This window comes from Pempheris klunzingeri, chromosome 12 (genome assembly GCF_042242105.1).
Source record: "Pempheris klunzingeri isolate RE-2024b chromosome 12, fPemKlu1.hap1, whole genome shotgun sequence".
NCBI lineage: Eukaryota > Metazoa > Chordata > Actinopteri > Acropomatiformes > Pempheridae > Pempheris > Pempheris klunzingeri.
The window spans coordinates 22,865,996-22,893,418 of record NC_092023.1 but is presented as its reverse complement, the minus strand read 5'-3'; the positions used below and the strand labels follow the sequence as shown (position 1 = coordinate 22,893,418).

The window sequence follows — 27,423 nt, the reverse complement described above, 5'->3', positions numbered from 1 at the left end:
CATTTCTACCGTTGCATGGTACATTCCTTCGTATCGCTCAACCCCACAGTGGGCTATCTGATTGCTGACTTGTGCATCCTCAAAAACGTAACTACATATTGGAGCTATGGTGGCTATGGAGATACCATGTGGGGGCTCCAAGAACTGTTATTGACTAGATTGATTATCTCCTACAAAGATATATCTGTCAAGATTATGGGTTGTTGAGTACGTAGTACAAGTAGTATCTGTTATTTTAGTAACTCTGATTAATTATCAATGTTATCAAAGCCAAATAAAAAGTCAAAGGAACAAATAGGGCATTAGCTACCTTCCACCACTGATCAGGTGAGAGGCCGTCAGCACAAAGCGACACACATCACCCTTGTGGCCCGAGTAGACTTCAAATGGGTATCGCTGGAGCCTCCTTGAGTCTTGGTGCAGATGGTACGCTCCAATATCAGCAGCCTGAGACAGAAACAGTGCGTCCCCATCCAGCTGCAACCATGGCAACAGTCTGAAGACACGATTATGAGGTTTAAGAGAAATGTCACTTATTTGAAAAATGAGAGTAAAGAGATAAGAGATAAGAACATGATAACATGATTGAAGAACCCCGATGATAGACCAGAAAAATATGCGGTTATGTTTCGCATTTATGTAGAATACACTATGTTTGGCATAGTTCAACATTTGGGGAAATATGCTTATTTTGCTTTCTTTCCTACAGTGGACAAGAAGATGATATATATCTCATGCCTGTGTGTCAAGTATGAAGTTAGAGTCAGGACATGGTTAGCCTAGTTTAACATTGAGCCTGGAAACAGGGAAAATGGCCCTAGAGGACTGTGCCACTCATGTGCAGTACAGAAGCTCTGAATTCTCATTTTATACATACTCCATGTCTCATGTGTTACACCGCATCTTGTCTATGGATTAAAAAGTGTTTGAGCCTTTAAAAAGTGTGAAGGCACTTACTTTGTCTTCCATTTCAGAGGAACAGCCCTTTTGCAGACCCCATCATACCAGTTATGAGCGGTCTTCACTCTCTCCTTCAGCGGGATGTGAGGATATCTGCAACAACAGATATGATATGATAAATGTATGTTCAGTGGTAGAGGACATAGTGGAGCACTATTTTCAAATAATGAATTAATTCAAGTTTTCAATGAAACATACAGCTAGACATGAACATTCATTCTATATTTTATTATTTAACACATATATTGCCAAACCCTTGGACCAATCCTAGCATCCCTGTTTGGGAAATGACAGAGACAAACATTTTGGATGATCACCCTCCAGCCACAGACGTAAACCTGATTTTGTTGAAGTGTACGATGCAGTAAAACAGGTGGCAGGCTGTGTAAAGGATCAGTTTACCTGAGTAACAGTAACAAATATCTTCTCAATTCCCTCTAGTGGCATCTCTCCATACACACACACTTCTGGTTTTAGTTGCCCAGGTCTCTGTGACATTTCTGCCTCAGTTCCAACACAACGGAGGTGGATGGAATTTCCTTTGTGGTGCTTACAGTATGCGAGCACTTTAAACGGAGGCAGTAATCTCAAAACCTGGACAAATAAGCCAAAACCTATCCTTCACGTACTGAGGGAGGACACTGGGATGTCAATAAGGCTCTGAGCTAGTTAGTCAGGAGAGGCTATGTGTCGGTCACATCTGAACATGCTCAAGGAGAATTCCTGTTTGTAACAGCTCGAATGATATTTTCATAGCCATCATTTCTATTGGTTATGAAAACAATAACCACGAGTTGCCCTGGTCAAGAAGAACGGCAGCATCTCTCTCTCGTCTATTGCTGACCATCTAGTGAGGGTTTAAAAAATGCCCTGACAGGCAAAAAAATGGAATGAAGACAACAGTTTATCCAGATGATCTAAACCAGTTTATTTGGAGGTCAAACTGAAAATAAGTACACCTGAAATGTTGCTCTGTTTACAACATTCATAGATAGACGCATGTATAGACACTTCTGGTAATCATTTTACTGTTTGCCTTTTTTGGTTGTCTGACTATTTCTTGTGTTTCTTCTCTCCTCTGACTCCTTTTTTTTTTTGCAATTTCACTGCATGTTATATATGGCAGATACGACTAACCGATCTACAGACATTAAACCGTAGTTTCAATATTGATCAACTCCGCTCCACACTACAACTGGTTTTCCACAGTCAGTCGGCTTGTTTGTGCAACACTGAAAATGATATTTGGAGAATATGCACGCCTAAAGCAAAACACCAGCACACAGGATGAAGCTCTTGGGGCTGATCCAGCTTCATCAGCTTGTCTTCACAGGGCCACACAAGCTCTAAATGTAGGTTCTGTGCTCACATTTGGCATATTCCTACATGACAGTGCTAACAAAAAACTAATCTGTCCACTCTCCATGCTGCAGAGAGGGTGCAGCTCAGGTCATGGGGTCATGGGCGTGGCCTTAAGTGTGGTGGTGCTAACGGACACCATACCACACCTGTCAGGTAACACTAACACACTCCCCACATGGATAGAAAGTCATTTAAAAGGTTCTCACGGTGCTGTTTAATGAACACACCACCTATTCATGGTCACTCAGCTCATCATATTGAAATCTAACTCCTGATCTAAGCACTATCTCCTGCTGTTTAAAACACAGGAAGTAAACCGAGCAGCCACAACAAAGAGCACGTGTCAGTGATGAGATGAGAAAAGTCTGTCAGTGCACAGAGCAGCGCTCAGGCTGCCGCTGCTAAGCTAGCAGTGTGCGGCTGTTAGCTTACATGTCCGTCCCATTGGGGCAGATTCCAGTGTTCAAAAACTCCTGAGCAACCTTCCTCCACACTGCGTCCCGGCTCACGAAGAGGTAAACGCTCTTACAGACTTGAGAGAGGCGACAGAGAGACTTGTAGTCCAAGTAAGACAAGATGTGATAGAGAACATCCTCTGGCAGCTGGGAGAGCAGCATGGCGGGCTCTGGGACTCTGCTCCTCTCTCCTCGGACACCGGACGTCCGCGTCCCGGGGCAGTGCTGCTGTGCTTGTGCCGTACGCGGTGATGGAAAAGTGATATTAAAGACAGTGGACAATATTCCATGTTTCGGAGAGCAGCGGGGCAGAGCTACCAGGAAGCCATCGCAGCAAAGTAATGACAGCTGAGGACGACGCCGCTACGTGACTGGACGTGATGACGTAGGCCGTCGAGCCTCACACCGCTGAAGGATTGTTGTGTTGTGAAGTCCTGTGTGTCTCTGACTTTAAACTAATTCCAGTACATGCAACAGGAAAGTCTCGTTACAAAGAGGTTATCTTTTTAATGAAGGAGAAATGAGGATGATTTGCTTTCCCCAGCCGTGTGATGGCATTTCTAACTGAGGTTAGTGTTACATTACCACCTCCAGAAGTCCTATTCCTGCAGGGAATTATGGGAACAAGACAGGACAGTGATTTTGAGAACAATCAATATTATTTATTCGTTTGTTTGTTTGTTATTTTTGCAGTCTGAAGAGTCTTTCAGTTCATTTTTTTTTATGATGACAATGTTTTTTAAGACTTAGATTGGTTTTTGTTTTTGATTTGCAGACATAATTTTGGCGTGGAGGAGAGGGTTTGATTGGAAGGGGCAGGGAGAGCGTAACTGACACAATGTCACTCTGCCAGGTAGGTGCATCTCTCAAGTGGGTGTTGCAACCAAGCCCTAGGGAAGTGCAAAGCTTTGAGGCCAATTTTATTTAGTGGCCAAATTGTGTGGCTAACAATGGCATCCATATTTGAGACTCCCAAAACTTGCGAAATTAATTGTTTTATTATCTGAATTTGATCCATTCAGTCCAATAACATGTGGAAAGCCTAGAAAAGATGCACAATTAAATTCTTTTGTCCCCATTCAAGCTAGTTGAGGGCTAACTCAGCAGGCCAGAGACCCTAGTATGCCATGCTCTATGGGCCCAAAAATGTGGAAGATCTTAGTGCTTTAATGCCTGGGAAGTCAAACTGTTTTTGATCTCGTGCCACTAAAAAAACTTATGTATGAATAAATGGGGCCCCACTGCCAACTGCCACTGTATCCAGTTTTTATTTATACGTCCAACAGCCACGCTTTCACAGAAACAAGCTAAAGGTAGCTGAACAGTAGTGGAATAATGCCAGGGCTACACTGCCTACCTCTACCTGTGCATAACGACAAGCTCACTGAACTCGCACTGTATGTGTAAGTGTGCGTTCAAACCTCAGTTCAGTTAAAAGAATGCAAGTATTATGTGTGAAATTCACTTGAAAAGTGATATTACTGTGCAGCAAAATGGTCCCTGTTATTGTTCTCTAATATTACTGCTGCATCAATGTGGATGTTACATAGTACTATTGTAGATGTCTAAGCATGAGCTAATTTTATCGACCTTATTCACTGTTGGGTAGATGAATCTATGAGTCATCATATGTTTGTCAGGTCGCTGTCCTGTTTGAACCCCCTATTTTCTCCTGAAGCAGCAGACTGCTACTGTGGGGTCAAAAGGTTTGTGACTATGGAGAAGGATTTTCGGTTGGCCTCAAGGAAGTTCTGGCAAACCATTCAGCTGTCTTCAGCAGGAGAATTGCTGATATTGTTGTAGCTGTCTTGGTTGACATGCCTCTTTAGTGTCACATGGAAGTTGTGGGCACTACCTGTGGGGTGGCAGACTGGGGTGCTGGTTCCCATTTCCAAGAAAGGAGGCCACAGGGTGTGCTCCAACTATTGGGGTATCACACTACTCAGACTTCCCTGGCGTAGTCCCAGAGAGAAACTACTCCTATTCACAAAATTGCCAGTAGACCTATCTATGTGAGTGTTGTGTCTAAGAAGCTATAGATGAACAAGAATGACAGATATCTTCGGTAAGCTTATCAGGAGAAAACCTAAATGTTCAAGATGGTTACCTGACATGTCCTCTAGGTAAGGTGTGATGTGTGACCCAACTGAGGAGACCACAGTCTATGGTGCTGTGTTCCAGGAGCCTTTGTAAGGTAAATGTGTATTCCTTGTATTCCTTTAGAACTCAGTAGCAGTGACTTCATGAACTTCTTTAATGATAGAATTCTAACTATTTCTAACTATTAGAGACACAATGCATCACCTCCTGCCCTCGACAGGCTCTGATTCAACCTCAAACTTAGGAATCATGGAAATACCTGTTGGGCTTAATGTGCATTTGGACTGTTTTTCTCCAATTGATCTTCCTGAATTGGCTTCAATAATTTCCTCATCCAAACCGTTAGCTTGTCTCCTAGACCCCATTCTTGCTGGGCTACTAGAAGTACTACCCTTATTTAACACGTCCTTACTGGATATGATCAATCAGTCTTTACTAACAGGCTACGTACCACAGTCCTTTAAAGTAGCAGTAATTAAGCCTCTTCTGAAAAAGCCTACTCTTGGTTCAGGTGTATTAGCCAACTGTAGACCTTTATCCAACCTTCCCTTTCTCTCCAAGATCCTCGAGAAAGTAATAGCCACCTTATATATGCTTCCTCTGGGTAATATCAGGAAACACTCCATTAATTTCCACTGTAATGCAGATGATACCCAATTATACTTATCAATAAAGCCAGATGAACCCAATCAGTTGACTAAACTTCAAGTCTGCCTTAAAGAAATAAAGTCCTGGATGAGCAGCAACTTTCTGCTGCTAAACTCAGACAAAACTGAAGTTATTCTGCTCGGCCCTAAACACCTTAGAGACACATTTTCTAACAATATAGCTATGCTTGATGGCATTACCCCACTAGAGCACTGCACTCCCAGAATGCAGGCCTACTGGTGGTTCCTAAAGTCCTCTAAAGTAGTGCAGGAGCCAGAGCTTTCAGCTATCAATTCAGTTCTGTTCGAGGTTTCTTCCCGTTAAAGGGGAGTTCTTCCTGCCACTGTTTCCTAATATAATATCTGATGCTGCTCATGTGGGGATTCTTGAATCCTTAATGTTGAATTCCTGAATCGTTGGGTCTCTCTCTAATTAAAGAGTTTGGTCTAGACCTGCTCTTTATGGAAAGCGACTAGAGATAACACTTTGGCGCTATATAAATAAAGATTGATTAATTAATCAGTTAATTGATTGAAGAACAGGTAGGAAAGAAACTGGAATTAAATGCTAAGACTGGGTACTACATGAGATGATCCACATGGGGAAAGAAGGCTGATATATATCCAAAGGAGCTAAAAAGGGAATGAGAGCAGGTGTGCTGGTGACTGAGGGCAACTATTGAAAACAACAACCAGCAAAATAGATGCAAACATTATTAAACAAGCATCCATGACTTTAAACATACATTAAGATATGCTTCAAGTGAGGTTTTGGTGAGTTCCATGAGGATTCAGCAGGACATTCACTCAGCTGGTCATTTCAAGTTCAAAAATGGATCTGAAAAAAATAAGTTTGAAGGTTTCTTCAGCTTACTTTGTGAGCATGAACAAAAACACCATCATAACTCAATTTATGAGCTTTTTCCAGGATTTTGGGTGTTCAGCTTGCTCAGTATGTACTTTTATTCTTGTATTTTAATCATCATATTTTATATTTTACTTTTGCACTATTTAGATTTTACATTCTCTTTCATTTCTCATTTTACTTTTGTGATTTTCTTTTGTACATTTTGGATTAGCAAGGGAGAAAGACTTTCATTGCTAATGCCTACTATAATTTTATGCATATGTCAAATAAATCACTCAAACTAATAAAGATTAATCAAAAATAACTACTCAACTGAGTAAACTCCAGCATCTGCGGAGCACCATGAGTCGTGGTTAAAATCTCCAGACAAAGATTTGCATTAACTGTCCCTCCTCACATCCTATTGTGATTTTTACAGACATTGTGCAACACAATGAAAATGGACACCAGTCCAGTAGTGTCCAGAGGCCTGTTTAGCCACTAAAACTGCCAAGATTGTGTCATGGTCAAATGACTACCAAAAGTTGATTGACCTTATGACATTTTGTGAGGCGCTTAACCGTTTAGCATCAGTAGCATCAATTTGTGCTCATTCACTTGATGAGGATCCTCAAGGCTTCAGTTACGAGTGACATCCCTGCAGCTCTTTGATCAGCTGAGCACAAATGCACATAATTGAAATATGCAGATTGTTTTTTTTTTCTTTCTTTTTTTAAGAGACATGTCCCCTTGTTGAAAGCTGTGCTCTCTAAAAGGCCACGTCTCAAACACTGGGCCGTTTATGGTTGGTTTTCCAGCTGAACTGTCATGGCTAAAAGGAAATGAAGAGGTTGGGAGGAGGGATACGGGGAACGGAAGGGTTTTGGGGGTTGTGGTGGGAGTGTTTCAAGGGGCAATGGAAGGGGGTGGTGGTGGGGCCTTCCCTTTTGATCTTTTTAGGACAGCAAAGAGGGAGTGGGGGCTCTGCCTGAGCTGGCAAACACATTTAGCTGGTAATTGTTCAGATCAGACTGACAATCAGTCTTGGAAATGCATGGACAAACAAAAGTTTACAGCTCCAATTGGAAAAGTCAACAGGTCTCGCATAAGGCCCGTACATAAACAATGAAACTGTCGAGCTGGAGCTTCACTTTGATCACTTGTTTGCGTTTCAATTATCCAGCCTGGTTGGACTGGTGGCTTTTGTTAGCACACTGCTGAATGGGGGCTTGAATTTATTGGTCTGCCTGTCATTTTTGATAGGGAATCCTTCCACCTTACTGCGTCTGCACTCAGTGCAGAGTGTTTGCTTGTACCTCAGTACAGTTCAGTACAGTATGAACTCACTGCTGGTAGCCACTAATCAGATACAAGGTGTTTTATCTCATTTTTGGAGTAAAACAATATGAAGTCCCTTTGATAACAGAAAGCCAGATCCAATGTTAAATTCTTTTTACACTTGATTTACTCTTTTCATTTTCCAATTTTTCAGTGCAAATCTGTTGTAATATCATGTAGTTTGTAATTCCTGACAGTTAAGTGTGTGAGGTGGGTAATGAACCTAGAAGAAGAATATAAGATTAGCCAATGTGTCTGTGTGATTCCTTACACCTCTCATTTTGAATTATTACCACTAAATTTGTAATAACCAATACGGCTTGTTCTCCATCCTCTGTCAAACACTTGGGCTGGATATGGAACGTCAATACTTAGTGTCAGGGTGAAATGTGTCTCAACAATTCATGGATGCAGCCACGATTTTAGAGACACTGAAGTCAGGACAGGAGAGCGAATGAACGAGTGACGAGCCAGTAGCTTTTAAGTTTTACCACTCTGCATGATGGTCTAACGTTCTCTTTTCCACACTGCTACAATTTCATTTCTAGTGGAAAAAACAAAAAAAAAAGAGTTTCCTCTTTTTATTTTCATAATATTTGCTTGCAAAAACATGCCACGTGTAACTTGTGTGTGATTTTTGTGTGTGAGTTTTTTTTAACTGAGGTATAAAAAAGTTACCAGTATCAACAGTGGCCGACCCTTCAGGACATTTAAAGGTGCCAGAGAGCAGAGGCAGCTGCCTGACTGCTGCTGGAGGAAGAGTCCACGATGGCGATGAGAAGACCACGAATAAACAGCTCTAAACAAATCTAAAAGTTAAAATTATAGAAGCACAAGCAACGCAGGAACACAAGAACGTAGCGTTAGCTTCAGCTCAGAGCTCTCTGGGCTCAGAGGCTGAGCTTTGTGCTGTTGGCTCACTGAAAGTTTGGCTGCACTTTGTCTGCCATTGTTGTGCCACCAGCTCGTGAGTTTAAGCAACTTGTCTGCCTCGCCTTGTGAAAGACTCCAGTCATGTGCAATGAATGCATGGGCAAAGTGCACGCAGGTCGACAGGTGTGTGGGGAGACAGGCAGGTCTGCTGCTGGCTTACTTTGTCAGATCATTTGATTTACTGATCACTATTAGGCTGTCTTGGGAATTTAAAGGTTCTGACAAAAACTTTTTCTAAAATAACTTCCATACACCACCTTTAAGCTGCTACTGACAAGACTGCATGACCACTGTGAGATATGACAAAGCCTTTGAATATACCTGACAGTGTGTATGTTTTGTTATGACCAAATCATTTATTTAAGCAATTTAATACAGCTTTACATTTTCTGCACACTGTGTAAAGATACAGAAATGACTGTACAGCAAAGTAGTCAATACTAAAATACAAAGTGGATCAAAGGCATAAATCAACCAAATGCTAAAAATTACAAAGACAGAACAGAAAACAGAAAAAGAGAAAGAAAAGGAAAATAAATACTAAATGAATAATAGACACAGAAAAAAAATAATGAGTTAATTAATGGAAGAAATAATGGAAAGGAAAAATGCCATTTCATTTTGAAATTGAATTACCACTGTGCACTAACTGTGAGACATAACATAGAATTCTATTAAAATGTTTTACTTTGAAAACATCTGTAGATCAGCATGTGGTTTGGATTCATTTTGTGAATAAAGAAAACACATATGTTATGGTATTTTTTAAGGTCCACAAAATAGATCAGATAAAATAAAATAATTCCAGTGTCAAGTATCCAAAAAGTTACTCATATTCAGTTGTTAATATTTTGATCCAAAAATTACAATAAAAAACATCAAAGATTTTCCAATAGTTTTCAAAGTGAAATGTTTTGGTGTAATAAATGTATACATTTGGTAGTGGTTCCGTTTCACAATCCCATGTTCCATTTTTTTCTAAATGAAATCACTAAAACCTGTCTGCTCTTCCACAGCCCTCCAAATGGCACCTCTTGTTTTTGAGTCCAATAAAGAAAATGGTTGAATATTTCATTTAAAAGTGAACAAGTGTAGTTTTCCCTTTGGACCATCCATTATCAGTAAATGTCTCATTAAAATCCTTACTTTACTTAAAGAAAATAATATAGATAGATAGATAGATAGATAGATAGATAGATAGATAGATAGATAGATAGATAGATAGATAGATAGATAGATAGATAAATAGATAGAAATTCAAAGACTCAAGAGAAAGAAGAGAAGAGAAAGTCAGTAAGTTTATTTTTTAAGGGGCAACATTAACTCTAGATAGACATATCTATCTCTACCTGATGAACTACTGATTGATATTTTTGATAAATCTTATTTTTGACTTAAGTGAAGTCCAGATTACTTTTATCATATGACTCTTCCACCATCTACAGCTCATAGCAGGCAGCTCAGAGGGTCGACAGCCGCTGTTTGCTCTCTGGGAAAATCCTGTGGCTGGAGGCTGTAAGTGCTTTTTAATGGGGGGAGCTTCTGTGTCGGCTTGTGGCATTCTAGGCTGTTTAGGGAGGCAGGGTGGTGTTCTCTGGTCACCCCTGCTATTCTACGGCCTCCACAGGGGGGGTCGAGGCAGAGGTTAAATTGCTCCCTAAGCAAATGAAGAAGGTAGCTCTGTTTGTTTATCCGGGGTTAAGGATGATGGTTGAGGTTGAATCAATTTACACAAAGTCTACTGCCTTTCCAGATGGTCCACAAATCTTGGATTGAGAAGCAGCGTCATAAACTCCCGGAGTCTCCTGCTAAACTACGGTCTCTGTTTAAAACGATCAAAAGTGGCAGTGTATCACTTTTGCTATCAGGTTACATCATTGAGTTATCACAAAGTAGTGTCTTTAAATGACTGATGTGGTGCCTTCTGTGAAAAGTCCGGAGGGAAAGATCCTCAGTTAATCCAATGTGGAAGGAGTTAAGCAGATTAAAGTCAAGTATTGTCAAGACCTTTTAATTTGGTGCTTTGTGTTAGACTGCCGCTCATAGGTCAGGATTAACCAGCGAGGGAATAGAGAGCAGAAAAGAAGTGTGGGGTCACAAGATGTTGTATCAAAATTGAGATCTTTTTATGGAAATGTGATGAAGATGACATTATGTATAGTGGAGGAAGAATGGACAGGTTACCACTTTCTTACATTTCATAGACTAAACTATTAATCAGTGAATCCAGTAAATGAATCAACAGATTAATTGATAATAAAAATAATAATAAGTTGCAGGTCTGTTCAATATCAAAACTCTTTCTAAACCTTTATGATGCATTATTATGGGATGAGTGAAGACAACTGACTAACTGCTGCAGGTGAATCCGGTCTAATAATAATAATAGTAATACTACAGTAATCTAACTCTCTTTCTCAAAAACAAACCTGCATAGACACACACACTTGTGCCCGCTGGGATTGTCCAATCTGATTAAACGCTGGGGTGTTAAAAGGAGGGAGATAAAAAAGAAGGAGATGAAAGAATAACAGCTGAGATACGAAGAGTTACAGAACCTGAAGGCAGCCTAAAAACAAACACAGCGGTAACATATCCACAAGAGCACAGCGCTCTGACACTGACGCGCTGCTGTCCGCTAAAAGGAGGGAGGGAGGGGGGTCTTCATGACTTCAAATGACCTTGTTATCCCTGTTGATCTCAGCGTAAGAATACCCTCCCTGGTAGCTTTCCTTGGTCAGGTTTCATTTGGGGAAAAAACCACAGTGTTCCTGCTCGGTGGAGAGCTGCTGGTGGAACAAGGTTACCATCGATACATGAAGGGAAAGTTTATTTCTCATCAAACCTCCTACGGAAAACAAAAAAAACCCCATCAAACCATCAAAATCAGATGAGGTGTACACTAGTTTGTGACTAAAGTAGTGTGGGTCAGGTCCAGACCAGACCTGCTGTGTGTGCTGGGTCTGTGCAGAAAGCACCATCCTCATGCAAAAAGGAACAAATTACTGATTGATCTGGCTCAGAGACTACTGAGCTTTCCTGAACTAGCCAGTCTCAGAGAAACTGACCCTAAAGCTTTCTAATGAACATTTGCAGTAAATATATAAATGCAACTGCTGCAATACAGAGAAATGAATGAAACTGCAAGGCTGATGAGTGAGGGGGCCAATAGATGTGGAGAAGGTACCAGTTAAAAGCAAATGATCGGGCTGACCTTAACTATCCCCTTCTGTCATGCTAGAAGTCACTTTTGATTGTTTTCAGTATTGAACGCAGGAACACAATCTCTGCCTAAAGACAAGCATCAGAAACAATAACCATGCTTTAGTTGCTATGAGTGGATATTGCATTGCAAGAGTTGGAATAGAATGGAAATAAATGAATGACATTTTCAGTGGACATTTTTCACTTTCACACAGTCATTGAACACATTTTGTGAGTTTGCCAAATGTATTCATTAAAACCATTTCCTCCTTATGTTGATAGAGAATGCAATCCAGACAACATTACACTTCTTTCAAAACATTATTCGCTGTCGCAAATTAGTTGTTACAAACCAAATTTAGTTCAAACTACACGAAACATATGCTGGGTGCTGGGTGCTGGGAGAGACAGCAGGTCCGCAGTGGGAGCAATAGTAGGGGGTGTTGGGAGGGCGATCAACGGCTGTGGGAACAGATACTTAATTCATTCCCATTGAGATTTTCAGGAGGTTCATAGTATTTTTAAGGGGACCAAACCCACAGCGACTGCTTCGGTCCGCTTCAATCAATCAATCAATCAATCAATCAATCAATCAATCAATCAATCAGTCAGTCAGTCAGTCAGTCAGTCAGTCAGTCAGTCAGTCAATCTTTATTCATATAGTGCCAATTCATAACAGTGTTATCTCAAGACTCTTTCCATAAAGAGCAGGTCTAGACCAAACTCTTTAATTAGAGAGAGACCCAACGATTCAGGAATTCAACATGAAGGATTCAAGAATCCCCACATGAGCAGCATCAGATATTATATTGAGCAACAGTGGAGGAAGAACTCCTCTTTAACGGGAAGAAACCTGGAACAGACCCAGGCTCAGGGGGGCTTTCAGTCAGGGTCCGTGTTGGGTGGAGGTTGGACAGAGAGAGAGAGAGAGAGAGAGGTGGGGGGTATACTGACAATAGGAATATGACTAATAATGAGCAATATGGTAACAGTGACAATAGATAATATATGAATAATAATAACAGGACTAATATCAGTAAAAAGTGTCCGCAGCAGTGATTCATGAAGCCAGAGAACCACAGCAGGAGAACCAGGACCAGGATCCACAGGAACCAGAGAACCACAGCAGGAGAACCAGGACCAGGATCCACAGGAACCAGAGAACCACAGCAGGAGAACCAGGATCAGGATCCACAGGAACCTGTGTTTAGTAACAGTTAGTAACAGACATTAAAGGGACATGAATCATAAGGACGTTGCGTGTTATTGATCTCTGTTTTTCTAATGGCCAGGCCTGCCTCTGCTTCAGATAGAGTCTTTACAGGCTGGAGACAAATGTTCAGACCTCAGATTACTGGCACATACTGCTGTTCTCCTCTGTTTTCTAGCGTAGCTTCTGCAGACTGGACAACAGTGATAAATAGCTGACCACATACAGCTAACCAACAAACAAGCCATTACCTAAAACATAGAAAAGCAGCAATTTGTCACATGTGAGATGATATTTTAGCTTGATAGATTATCTGAATTCTTGCAGATTAATTTTCGGTCTAGTGACCAATCTGCTAATCAACTAATCACTTCAGCTTTACTGTATAATACTATCGCTACTAATAAAGAGCTCCGGCTGAGTTTTCAATATAAATGAGCAAAAAACGTGAATTGATGCACAACGACAGTGACACATTAGTTGTTATTAAGTACGAGGAATTAAACTGATGTCAGTAAGCAACTTTAGATTTTTCTCTTCATGACAGTTGAGAGAAAAGAGTGATAGGTAGCAGATAACAGAGCTGAAGGTCCCTGGTTACCCAAACCATAGATGTTGCAGTTATATGTTATGTGCTGAATTTCTGGTTCTGTTCCAGGTTTCTTCCCGTTAAAGGGGAGTTTGTCCTGCCACTGTTGCCTAATATAATATCTGATGCTGATCAAAAACTTTAGTCTGGACCTGCTCTTTATGGAAAGCATCTTGAGATAACATTTGCTATGAATTGACGCTATAAAAATAAATAAATAAATAAATGAATGAATTAAATGAATTAACTGATTGAGATTGACTGAATCATCACAAGGCAAACCTAAATTTGCCTATAATGTCATGCCAACCGCTCCCTTAATCATTTAGGTTGTCTAAACTGTGAGACAGTTCAAATTGGTTGGGAGAAAGCACAAGCCGTTGGGCTACTGAGTCAGTGTAGAAAGTTATTTTAATTACTTATGTAGCTGAAGTGACAGCTAATTCAAAACCATTGTTTTACTACTAGTCCTGAAAAGTAAATGTAATATATATATTTTATCTTCACGTTTGTTCAGTCAACTGATAGTAAAAGGTTTCCTGTTGTCTAATAAATAATGTGTTCTTTTCTAATTCACTCATTTAAGTCTTTCTGTGATGTCACTGTCCACCTGTCATCTTCATTTACTTTCATGAAAATACACAAATTATTGTCACAGGTTACCAAAGTCTTTTCTGGGATTTCATCCTACACTAATGAGGGACACAATGTGTTGTTTGGAGGTTTCACCAGATATCTTCGTCCTTACATTTGATCTAACTATCTACCACAGATTTTACAAGGAAATATTTTATAGTAACTTCATTAATGTCAAAAGACTTGACATTTAACAACTTGCATTTCTAACAGCCTGAGGTGTTCTTCATACAATGACTATGGAGTTGAGTGGAAAATCACTGATTAAGTCTCAAAGGCACTTTATGGTGATATTGATCCACAGCAACTAAGCTAATGAACTCTAGAGCTCACGATCCAATAAGTTGCATTTCTTTCACCCCCCCCTACATATTTAGTATATGAAGACCCAAGAATGAGCTACTGCGAGAAACACTCTATAGCAAAATGTTGGCTTATTTCTTCTCCAAACATTATTAGTTATTGATAAATGTCATGTGGGAAATAAAAATCTGTAGTTATTAGCATATTGTATCAAATGAAAATAGTGACTTTAGGATGTCTGCTGCCTCTATGTAGTCAGGACATGGTGTAGGAATGGTGTAGAAAGCAAAGATGTCCTTTCCAATAACTTCACAGTGATTGTGAATTTCCCCCTTTTAGTTTTTTTTAGTTAATCTCCATCTACGACTTGATGTGCACACGTGTTAAAGATCAATAACTCTACGCTAAAATGATTTCCACACAGGGTTTCACAGATGGGACCAAACAAGAGCTTCATATCAGCATTTTAATGAACATTTATTACACATTTAAATAAATATCCCATCCTTAAAATTATTTTACACATCCTCAAATAAAAATATATTTATATATGTATAAAAACAGACATTCAGGGGGCAACAAGAACACAAGGGGGTTGGGGGTAGTGGGTGTGTGTGTGTGTGTGGGGGGGGTTCCTTACACTTGAATGCATTTAGTTCACATCAACATTACAGTCAGAACAGGAAGCCTGTGATTATCAGATGTAGCTGCCACATAGTTCCATCAGACGCTGTTAAAGCTGTGTGACAGACAGAGGGATCCAGCGCAGTGTGTGACGGCTGAGGCCCTGAGCGCAGCGGCCCCTGGCAGAGCGCAGAGGCCCCCTGGTAGAGCGCAGCGGCCCCTGGCAGAGCGCAGAGGCCCCCTGGTAGAGCGCAGAGGCCCCTGGCAGAGCGCAGAGGCCCCCTGGCAGAGCTCAGCGGCCCCTGGCAGAGTGCAGAGGCCCCCCGGTAGAGCGCAGAGGCCCCTGGTAGAGCGCAGAGGCCCCTGGTAGAGCAGAGAGGCCCCCTGGCAGAGCGCAGAGGCCCCTGGTAGAGCAGAGAGGCCCCCTGGCAGAGCGCAGAGGCCCCCTGGCAGAGCGCAGCGGCCCCTGGCAGAGTGCAGAGGCCCCCCGGTAGAGCGCAGAGGCCCCCTGGTAGAGCACAGAGGCCCCTGGCAGAGCACAGAGGCCCCTGGTAGAGCACAGAGGCCCCTGGCAGAGCACAGAGGCCCCTGGTAGAGCACAGAGGCCCCTGGCAGAGCGCTCACTCAGGGCCCTTCAAGTCTCCTTGAGCAGCAGGCGAGAGTCCAAAAAACGACTCCACTGGTCAAATTAGTAAAAAACCAAAGCAAACCAAACACAACGCACTCTACTAGAATGAGGAACTTTTGTGCATCTAAAACAAACTTTTCTTCTCTTTTTTTTTCATGTTTTTTTTACACAGGACAGCTCTGAGTCTGGAGTACAAAAATAGATTTCTCCTGTTTTTTGACTATGTACAGCTTTTTACTTTGAGAAAAATAGACAGGAAGCTACGCGCTGGGATCTGGTGACGCTCAGTATAAAAGAGTCTGGAGGTTTCTGCGCAGAGCGCAGGAGTGTGTTGGCTGCTTCAGTCCCTCTCTCTTCTTCCTCCCTTCTTTCCTCTCTTCCTCCCCCTCAGCGTTCCGACGAGTATCGCGTGCGCTTAGTCCTTTGGCTGAAGGGGTAGTGGATGAAGTCGAAGGGGCGGTGGTGGCTGGGGTGGGCGGGCTGCTGCCCCTTCGGAAGCCTCTTCATGAAATGGACCTCGCGCTGGTGCTGGCGCGTCCGCGAACCTTTCCGCGGCCGCCCGCGGCGCGTGAAGGCCATGTACCAGCCCTCGTAGCGCGCGTTCCTCAGCGCGGTGTAGTTGTTCTCCAGCACGATCTCTGTAAAGATGCAGTCGCGACCTTGTCCGTTTTTCTGCAGAAACACACACAGAAACACTCAGTGGGAAGGTTCAGGAAAGATTTACAGATGGGAAATATCACATGGATAAAGGCTTCCCTGTGCAGCCTGTCCCCTGCACACACACACACACACACACACACACACACACACACACACACACACACACACACACCATCATGCAGCATATGCTACAGTCATTACAGATCAGAGAGAGGGGGATGACAGTAAGGATGACTCTTCTCCCCCTTCAGAAAACACCCAGCAGCCCTTGTGGCTCAGTGGCTTTAGTAGCCTTAATCAGCCCCCAAGTGTCACTTTCACTCTTGGTCAGATCTCCTGTTGCATTTGCAGCTAAATTTAACCAACCAGGACTGCTTGAATTGAATAACAATCAATAGATCCTTCCATTCGCCCCACCAGTCCTCTGCTGCGTTCGCTCAGATCACAACAGAGAGCATCTCGGGGATGAGACCGAAATAACCCAGTGGGTGAAGTGTGACCTCCACTGGATGATACCATGAGGTAAAAGAACATAACCCAGGTTGGTCAGTGACAGATGTACGGTGAGGTCACATGACTCAGTACTGACTGGACCTGCACACACGGCGCCGGCCTACTGTAACACGCTCAAAGCTTTTAGGTCAAAATAGAGCGTTAAAAATAGACACGTCACACCCATGTGCATATATACACCCAAAAGACACAGTCCCTGTTCATTCTTTCTCTTTTCAACACACACACACACACACACACACACACACACACTGGGGCTGGGCAGGCTGTGACTGGGCTGGTAGCTTGGGGCAGATGGTGTACTAGGCAGGGTGCTGGGTAGGTGGAGGGGAGCGTGTGTGTGTGTGTGTGTGTGTGTGTGTGGGGTGGGGGGTTACAGAGAGGCTGGCAGCTCTGTTTATTAGCTGTCACAGTGAGAGAGGGGCACTGAGGTAGCCTCAGCCTGAAACACACACCTACAGCACCGTCATAGCACAGCAACAGCAGCAGAGCTGGGGAGACGGACGCTGACGCTGAGCTCCAGCGGAAAGGCTGTGATGCAACGAAACATGCTTCGTTCAGCCTCCAAACACTCTGGTTACAGTAATGTTTCTGAAAGGATGAAGGAGAACACCTTCAGCAAACCCCACAAACACACCCAAAGCATCAAAGCATCAAAGCATCGCTCCGGCTTCATGTGGTCATGGGGAAAGTCGTCTGTTTGCCGTGATTGTGACCTTCAACACTTCCGTATCACAGTATTAGCTGCAAATCATTCTAGATGACAGTTCTGTCGCTGTCGAGCCTCTATGACGTCAGCAACATGTAGTCTGAAATGTTAGCACGGAGCTACGGACATCCCACAGACTGAAGGGTGATTTGGATTTCTCTGCACTCTAAATAATCTCTCACAAATCCACGAGACAAACGGCAGAACCTCCTTCGACTGCTCTGCATGTGCCGCTGCAGCCGTTGACATTTTGACCTCAGAAACAATAAGCCAGCCTTTTGACTCTTCCTCACCTTGCCGACGAGCTTCCCCCTCTTGTTCATGCAGATGTAGAAGCCCGTCTCAGCTCCCCTGATGCGCACTCGGCTCCCAAATGTGTCCGTTTCCACAATGAGTTTAGCTAAAGAAATCAAACAGAGAGAGTTTTGTTAGCAGCTGCAGCTGAGAGCAGGAAAAGGTCTGTGTGTCACGTCTGGTGCCTGCAATACTCTTAAAACCTGAATGAATGACTTAACAGGGCACATGCATGTGTACATGGTCGTAAAAGCATTGACAACACAAGCAGAAAATCTCCAATGTGTTTCCAAGCATGCAGACCCCCCCCACCACACACACACACACACACACACACACACACACACCAAACCTGTGGGACCATTCCTGGGGATTTATGCAAGCAGAAATTCTTGCAAAATGATAAAACCACGTGTCTCTTGATTCTTTGAAAGCTAAAGAGGCGATTCTGGCAGGCCCATCATGAATTCCTTTTCAAATAAATCTGCATTGACCTCACACATAAAGCTCCACATTTGTCTCTATATCCAGAGAAGTAGTGAAAGAAACAGGAAACGTGGACAGTTCAAAGAGCTTGACTTTGTGGAGCTTCGTACATTTTCATGTCGCTTTTCACCGAGATAGAAAAACAAAGACAGTGAATTTCATTCTTGTTTAGGTTTTACATTTTCAGCTCATTTCCAGTCTATAACGACACATTTCACTGCAGCATCTCATATTAATGCTGAACGTTAAAGACCAATAGCAGGTGACCTTTGATGAATTCCATTTTAATCCACATTGTCTCATAAAACGGTTTCTGTGACGTCGCCACGAGGTTACTGAGGATGGTCTGGGCCTGCCCCCCCCACCCACTGACCAAACGCTACACATCTGACAGTTACAGTCATGGACAGAACCAGCAGCTACAGCGGAGCTCAATGATGGCCACACACACACACACATACACACACACACACTCTTTCACACTTGTTCCTTCTCTCTTGTTTCATACTAAATGATGTCTGATGACCTGAATAACTTCCTGATTTTGTGAGGCCACACACACACACACACATGCGCGATTGCCTTTGAATTCAGTTCAGTTAAACAGAAGAACTGTCGGCTGAATGGCTGCACAGCTCGGTGAGGCCTGTTTGGTTCTGAGGCTGCACAGAGTGGGGCTGAAGGTGGGGGTGGAGGGGGAGAGGGAGCTATGCAGGAAATGTTCAGGAGGTAGAAGTAAGATGACTTCTAATGACTCTGCCAGACCTGCAGGATCTCTGGAGGATCCCCTCCAGCACCATCTACAATCCACCGGACAGTTTCTCTGAGCTCTGAGCCTCTTCCCCTCCAGCAACACTGACTGGGATCACAAATGGTGCAAAGAGTGAACACATCCACCACTCAAATGTTTGGTTAAAGAGGAATGGCTTCAAGGAAATACTGATGAAGGGGGGTGGTGGTGGTGGTGGGGGGTGTCACTTTTGTCTGGAAATGTCAGCATCTTGACACTAGAAAAGGCAAAGCTTTGAATAGCTGAACGAATTCTATATTCAGCAGCTTCTGCTGCAGAAAAATAAATATCTGATGCTCTATCCTTGTGTGTAAAAAGATATTAAAATATTCACGTGACTTTTCGTTCGTTATTCCTCCCTCATTTTTTGGCTGATTGTTTTTTATTATTTGGATATTTTGCTCCTTCAGTGCTCCAGACCCCTATTTCACCATTTCAGCGACAGTAGAATATATATATATATATTTATATTTATGGCTTTGAGCCTTAGAAAAATGCAGGAATAATATCAGTCACATGGCAAAAAAATCCATTTAGAAGTACAAATAAATCCTGGAAGCTAAAATGTAAAAATGGTAATAAATAATCTTTTTTTTAAATTGAAATTGAAACAGTGAAATAGTGCACGTGTGTTAAGGACAGTTTTTTTTAAAAGATGCATGCCGACATGTAATGAGGGCCGCAAACCTGGAATCTCCTTTCGCTAGTGCGCACACAGTGAACCACAAGTCCTCTGGTCACTAACAATAAATATTAACTGACGTGAAATAAATCCAGATTATTTATTGCACTGGCGCCAAATTTCAAGAAAAATCCCAGAAATTGTCGCCAACTAAAAAAAAAGCTCCATCAGTGAGGAGAGACTCGGCTCCTCTCTCCCTCTGACTGGGAGCCGCACGGGAGGCTGCGGTGCTTTGGTGGCCCGGCGGGGCTCATCTTACCGTGCGCGTCTCCGTCCTCGGCCATGGCGTTGATCCTCTTGTTGGGCAGGACCTGCACGTGCTTGCCGCTGGTCCTGCTGTACAGCTGGTAGATCCGGATCAACCTGCGGCTCACGCGGTCCGTCACTTTGCTCTGCTCGCTTACATGCTGCGTGAAATTAGGCGGGGACTGATTGGTTACCTGTCAGAAATTAGATGTCACCACAATCATCAGTGTGTGTACAGGTATTGATTGATTGATTGATTGATTGATTGATTAAACCGTGAACAGGGACACAGGATGGGGACTGGAGCTAATCGTGTGTCCTCTTGGTTTCCTACAGGACTTCTCTGAGCTCTTAAACACGGAGGGGACAGAACACCCAACGCAACAACAGCTTGTTGTTGTTTTTTTTTTCCCGAGTGACAAGTGTAACAAGTTCCAGGAGAGCTGCTGCCAAGTGAAATTAACAGCTTCCAAAACGGACGTGATTACAGGTTGTGCGCGCAGGAGAATGTGCGCCACGGTGCAGAGCAGAAGCGCCTGGTGGAGCAGAACATCTAACTCTTAACTTCGCTCCCCCCAGTTTCTCGGACCTGTCTCTCCTGTGATGGAATGGCTGCTGCCGACGGAAACATTGGCACTGGCCACTTTGAACCCCACGTCATTTTTCACAAGACTCGCAAGCATTTCCCTGCGCCCCTCTGCCCCGTCTGTGCCCGCGCGTCCTGTGCCAGGGCCGCTATGTTCATCAGCAACCTGCCAGCAGGCCGCGCGCCCCGCTGCCCGCCGCGCTGTGGGAGCCATCCGATATTGTTGTATCACATAATGTTGTGATCATCCCTCACCTTTTCCTCCCTTTGCATCACTGGCTTTGATTGCCATATGTTTTGCAGATTTTTTTTTGTTTTGTTTGACACTAATAATCCTGGTTTTAGCGCCCAAAACGAATTAAAGGAACATTTAAAAGAAACATTGATGGGGAAAATGAAATGAAAGCAGCGACGTACCTGAGCATAGTAGCAAAATGCAAACAAGTGTAGAAACCTGCAAAGAAGAAGAAGAATAACAGGCGTTAAGTTACTTCAGAGACACGGAGCTGATGGTGCGCTAAGAGAAGTGAGGGAGGACGAGCACTCACACATAGCTCAGCCTGGATGGGATGGATCGCATGTTGGATGGAGGTGAAAAGCTCTTCCAGTTAATTCAGGATCCTCTCAGAGCGGCACAAATCCAGCTGATCTCGTCGGAAATCAAACAGTCAAGTCCAAAGATTTCACCGAAATCCACAGAAAGTTCAGAGGTGCTGACAGAGAGGCTCGGTCCTCATGGAACCAGTGTCCTTCACGGGCAGACAGCTCCACGGCACCGATTCACCAGAGTTTCTCATCCAAATGGAGCCTGTCCGTGCGTGTCACAAGGGCTGCGCAAAGTCTAAGTGCACTTGCTGGAGCGGAGCTGTGCGTTGGAGTGAAGCGCTGCGGGGTCCGACCGCTCCGTGCTGTCAGACCGTCGCTCCCGGTCTTGGGTAGTGATCCCCGCTCCCGCGCGGCCTCCAGGTGAGTGCGATCCCGCTGCAGAGGGGACCGGGCTGGCTCGGGCTGGCTGCCGCTCCTCAGGGCTCTGGCAGGGGCTCGGTGCTGCTGCTCCGCTCGGCTGTAGCAGGACTGCAGGCAGGACGCTCCTTCTCTCCTCTCTCTGCTCCCATCCCACGCGCTCCCGTGTCAAACCTCTCGCTCGGCGCTCACACACCCCCGGTTAAAATGGCAGGCTGATCTGCTAAGAACAAGCCCCCTTTTTCAGCAGAACAAAAGCGGACGGCCCCGGCCCCACTCTCCCCTCCCTCCCTCTTGATTTAAAACATCTCTGTACCTGAGGAGCGGCCCACACTTGGTGTCTGTGCGCGGGGGCACTGGGGGGGCACTGCCACCACACGTCTGTGAGAAAACACCAACTAGAATAGGACCGCTTATGATGATGATGCACAGTAGTATTTATGATGACCGGCCAGCAATAACCTGATGACCCCCCCCACCCCCCATCTCTCCTCTCCTCATAGTCAATAATACTCTGTTCCTACAGTTTTGGGAAACACTGGAGCTGCTCAGCTTTGTGTATTGACAGAGCTAAGTGTGAGACATTAACAGGATTACAGGCGATTAGCGCCCCCCCCTCCCTATTTGATAAAGAGAGCTGCCTCTTCTCCTCTTAAAGGTTTAACTCAAACGCAGAGACTTATTCACGGTTCATCCAGAGTCATACATTAACTCGTGGAAAGTGATCCAGAGAAGCGGACAGGACTGTGGGACAGAGCGCCATCAGACAGGGCCCTTTGGGGTTTGACGTAAGACAGCCCCCCCCCCCCTCATTATTCTGTCCTGAACAGCCTCTGAACGTCACCATCATCAGCCAGACTTTATTGATTGATTTGCCCGTTAATTACGCTCCTTGGTATCACAGAAACTCAGCACGGTCTGATTAATAAACTTCATTTAAGGTGTCACTCAATTAGCTGGGAAGGCTTGAAATGGCCCATTGAGAACATCACTGGGCTGAAGGTGTGAAAGGTTCCTCTGCTATTGAGGACAGGGACACAAAAGGCCGCAGTTTCTTCGGGGGGACTTGAAAGGTTGTGCTACGTGATCAGAATTATGAATAGATGATGTTGATTCTGACTTTGATACAGCTTGATGAGACACCTCAGAGCCACTGTGTCCTCCAGCCTCCACCCCATCACAAAGGATGGTTCCACGGTCAGCCTGTGATACACCATTGAGCCACCAGCAGGCGCTCCAGAGGAGAGGACTAGATGCAGGGGGGCAGTGTCCTTGATGGTGTAATGTGACAGTATTAAAGACGGTGTGGAGCTGTGGATGGAGCCCTGCTCTGCCTGCGTCACACTGGAGAGTTACGTCATCTCTTATCTGCTCCACTGACACGCTCCATGTTTTTTTTTCCTGTTACCTTCCCTCCCTCCCATCAGCATCTTCTGCTGTGTGTGTGTGTGTGAGGACAAGTTAACCGTGTAACCCCGTATATTTGTATTTATTTGTTACATCCCTTGTTTCTGCACTGCTTCTGCTACTGACACTTTGTTTCTGCAGCTTTTCTGTCTCCTCTGCTCTAACAAGTGAATTTCCCCAGCGTGGGCTAACTAAAGTCTCTCTCTCTCTCTCTTACCTCTCATGTGAGACATGAAGTGGGTCAGTGTGTGTACGATGATGTGCATAAGAGTGTTGGTGTTATACTAAAACTGTAATGAAAGCTATTGGTGTGTGTGTGTGTGTGTGTGTGAGTGTGTGTGTGTGATGAGCGGCAGGTAGCTGCCACTCTGTAGCCTGGCTCAGGACCTGGCTGCCCTCCCCTTAACCCCAGGAGCCCTGCATCCATCAGCAGCCCTGCAGGGGGCAAACACCCCTCCCCCTCTGCTCCTCCTCTCCCCTCTCCTCTCCCCTCTCCTCTCCCCTCTCCTCTCTGTCCCTCCACACCAGCGAAGGGCTACGAAAGCTCATATTTTTACACAGAAAATACAGAATGAAGTCACATTTGATGGCATTGTTAAGACGTCGGTATTTTAATTCCTGCAGAATTAGATTCTCAACAGGCAGCAAACACATGGACCCTCACAAAACACTCAAAGGGAACATTTTAAGTGAAGCTCAGTATTTTGAGCTCCGAGTGTTTTGCATAACAGCAAACGCCATGTCGACTGTCACAGAGGTTTATTCTGTAGCAAAGTGAAATTAAGCCGAACATCACAGCAGGCTTTGAGATTTGTGCCTCTGCCGCAGTATGGTGGAGGTGCTCACGGTGGTGAACATCTCTTTTCCTTACTCTGGACTCTCTGAAAACTGTTTTCATGGGAACTACTTCTTCAGTAAAATGTCAAATGCTTATTCCCCCCCCTAACTTCCCTTTTCATCAATTAGCTACCCAGGTGTAGCTCTGCTTTCCTCCATCTTTCCTACTCCACATTCCAATGTGCAGCCATCTGCCACCTTACCTCCTCTGTCTGCTCTTCTCCCCCATCATTCCCTTCCCTCCACCCCCCCCTCTTTAAATCTGCCATTACAGGCTACTCTCTGCATTCAGCTTGGGTCCACAGGATCTAAAAGTCATCATCAGGTGTATGCAGATGTCCGTGTACCTCCAGTTATTAGTGACTACATAGGCTCCTGTAGAAAACAGATCTGCTGTGTGGAAGTAGGACATTATAAACACTACTACTACACGTCTGTGGTATTGGAGCATAATCTAGGTGGACTCACTGCTCTTCTTACTAACTAGTTTCTAACGACTGTTCGTCTGACCACATCGAAAGTCAGACTTTCCACCTGTTTTGAATGGTCACCCTGGTGGGCCTGCTGAAAACTGCCTACCTCTGGCTGCCACACTGACCCCAGATCTCTCTCCAACAGCTCTGTGTCTTTGTGTGTCTTTGTAGTCTCAGGATACGTACAGGGTGTAACAGCACACACACCGTGGAGCTGCTCACAGCTCTCACATAGTGAAATGACCTGAGTGGTGTGACTGCCATCCATGCCGTGTCCTGTACCGAATTTAAAAATATCATAAAAATAGGCCTTCTCCATGGTGGCGCTGACGAATGGAGGAAAACGCAGCGGTTAGAAGAGCGGAGGAGGTCTTGCTGTCTTTGCTAACTCTAAGTGGTGCAATCTTGGACAGGTATCTGTGAGGGAATGGACACGCCCGATGGGTGGGTGGTGATAGGACTGACACCGTACTATCTGCAGTGGGAGTTCTTGACCAGTATTGCTGTGACTGACACGCCACCACCTGCTGCGGCAGTGAGCACGAGTGACGTCACTCAGAGCCCCCCTGAGCCCTCATAATGATCAGGGGGTTAGGGTTTTAGGGGGTTAGTGATGGCCTCAGTATGCCAGAGATGGTTGTGCCTCTGAGGTTGTGATTAGCATCATCGGAGCACCTCAAAGAACTGTAATGGAACAAAAACCTGGCCTGGTCACACAACCCTGACAACCTCAGGCCCACCAGAGCCAAATGTTAGAACATGTTAAATAAGGTGCGCAACGTGTGAAATAAAGACAACAGCAACAAATAACTGTTCTATATTTATTTTGACCTCACCAAGCACCGTACACTTGACCTACTACGCCGTAACGAGCATGTGACCTGTTACAAAATGCTGCGCTCTCCACGGTGTACGATGGTTGGCTAGAGCTGCTCTCTTTTCATTCTTCAAATGCAGCAAAGTTTAATTAACAATCACCAATAGATGAGATGAGAGAACAGAGACAGTGGAAAGGTGGTAGACTACTACTAAGACAACAGCAAACTATAAAGGCAAAATTGAATAAAGCAACTAAATAATAAGAAATAAGTACGTTTTGGCCCTTGACTTGTATTCTTGACATGATTTGGCCCTTGGGGAAAACTAATTGGGGAACCCTGGTACATAGTAACCAGAGCTCTGTTCTTTGCTGTGGTGTGACCTGTGCTGAAGTGGCTGGTGAGGCCAGCAGGCTGAACAAGGCGCTAAAGAAGACCAGCACTGTTGTCAGAGTGGAACTGGTGTGCTGAATTTTGAGGCTATCTAGTACAATATAGTAGATTATGAGTTACCAGAGAGCAGACTGGAAGATAGAATGACAGTGCTTGTGGACTTGGCCTTTGTGGGTGACTGTCTCATTCATTAAACAGTTGCAATCAGCTTACCTCGTCTGCTGAATTGTCTTGTTCTGTTGGTTTGCTTCGCCTCAAGAACAATTACAACCATTCCAGTGAGACAGCCAGCCAAGAAGTCTTGAGTAACTCTGTGGTCCTCCAGTCACTTTCTTAGGCCCCAGTCATTAGGTGTGTGCCTACAACTATTTCTCCATCTGGATGGAGAGAGAGAGAGAGAGAGAGAGAGAGAGAGAGAGAAAGAGAGAGAGAGCCTGGCAATTCAGACCTTTCCAGTCTCAAATCCAGGGCGACTTTGATTGCCCTGCTGTGTTTGACCAAATATACCTACCTTCAAGGAACACGTGGTACTAATACCCATTCCATATGACCACTTAAACCCAGCACAGAGGCTTCAGCAGGAACTCCTATTTGCCTCCACTCTGGCGCCTTGATCTGTTCAACACTGAGTGTGACAGTAAAGCCATATTTGCAGGAGATGTTTCTCCTTCACTTCTCCATCATCCTACATCCACACTAATACGTTTTCTTTTTAAAATGGACGATGTCCGTCCAGGTGCTTTAGTACCATCTCAGAAATAACCTCCATCCAGAGTAACACCTCCGTCTTTCCCACACACACACGCACACTCACTTAAAGTACAAAATTTGTGGATTTTCTTTCATAATGCAACTACAAAGAGTGGTTTTATTAACAGTATTACCATTTATGTACTGGCTGATGACGTTTGCCTCCTGCACTACTGGTCGTCAAAAATGATGCCATTTGTTTTCCTTTGGAAATGGGTCACGTGATGGGACGAATCAGGGAAGGACACGTGACTGATAAAACCCAGTCAGTCTTTACCATTTACCTACATGTGTGTCACAGACTGTGTGGACTCTTGAAAAGGATGTTGTATCTAAGATGAGTGGCACAAATGTTACTGCTCAGTTTGCTTACCCATGGTGAGTCCATCATATGTATTTACAGAAGATGACAGCGTCCATGCTGCAATACAGACATGTGGTAAATAGTTGGTATGTGTATAACACCTTTCTATTCTTTTCGACCAATCAAAGTGCGATAACACTACATTCACATTCAGCCATTCACACACCATTCAGACTGATGGGAGTTTGGCAGCCCTGCCATCAGGAGGGAGCTAATCATTCGCACACATTCACACACCAAAGCTATACCTCAGGAGCAACTTGGGGTTCAGTTTGTTGCACTTCAGACACTTCAGACTGGAGGAATCTTCCGAGCGGTGGATGACCTGCTCTATCTCTGAGCCACAGCCGCTTCACATATGTGTGAAATGTGCCAACACGACTGTCAGGACACATTGTAAGAGTCATTATTTTGTTTGGCTTTGGCTTCAGTGGAAACGATGGACTGAGGCTGCTGTTAGTGTTGCTGTTGGGTGTGTGTGATGCTGTTCAGAATTTGTTGAACCTCGTGGTACTACCTTACATTGAATAAACTATATATATATAGTTATATAATCAGAATCAGAATCAGAATTCCTTTAATAATATAGTATATATATTACACGAGCAGATATATT

At 44.1% G+C, this 27,423-nt stretch overlaps 2 protein-coding genes across 2 annotated transcripts in view; both read right to left on the bottom strand.

The window, feature by feature from the left end:
- Positions 1-3,127, bottom strand: part of fbxw4 (F-box and WD repeat domain containing 4) — a 48,245-nt gene extending 45,118 nt beyond the window's left edge. Inside the window, exons 1-3 of the mRNA XM_070841026.1 lie at positions 2,755-3,127; positions 958-1,053; positions 311-496 (exon numbers count right to left, since the gene is read on the bottom strand). Coding sequence (XP_070697127.1) covers positions 311-496; positions 958-1,053; positions 2,755-2,939 — 467 coding nt within the window. The 5' untranslated portion in view covers positions 2,940-3,127. The remainder of the gene's footprint in view (positions 1-310; positions 497-957; positions 1,054-2,754) is intronic.
- Positions 3,128-16,115: 12,988 nt separating this feature from the next.
- fgf8a (fibroblast growth factor 8a) lies at positions 16,116-21,382 on the bottom strand. The gene is made up of 5 exons (XM_070840998.1): positions 21,351-21,382; positions 21,220-21,256; positions 20,230-20,410; positions 18,012-18,118; positions 16,116-16,508 (listed from the first exon to the last, which is right to left on the bottom strand). The coding sequence occupies exons 1-5, from the start codon at positions 21,380-21,382 to the stop codon at positions 16,224-16,226; spliced, it is 642 nt and encodes a 213-aa protein (XP_070697099.1). The 3' UTR covers positions 16,116-16,223.
- Positions 21,383-27,423: the final 6,041 nt, after the last annotated feature.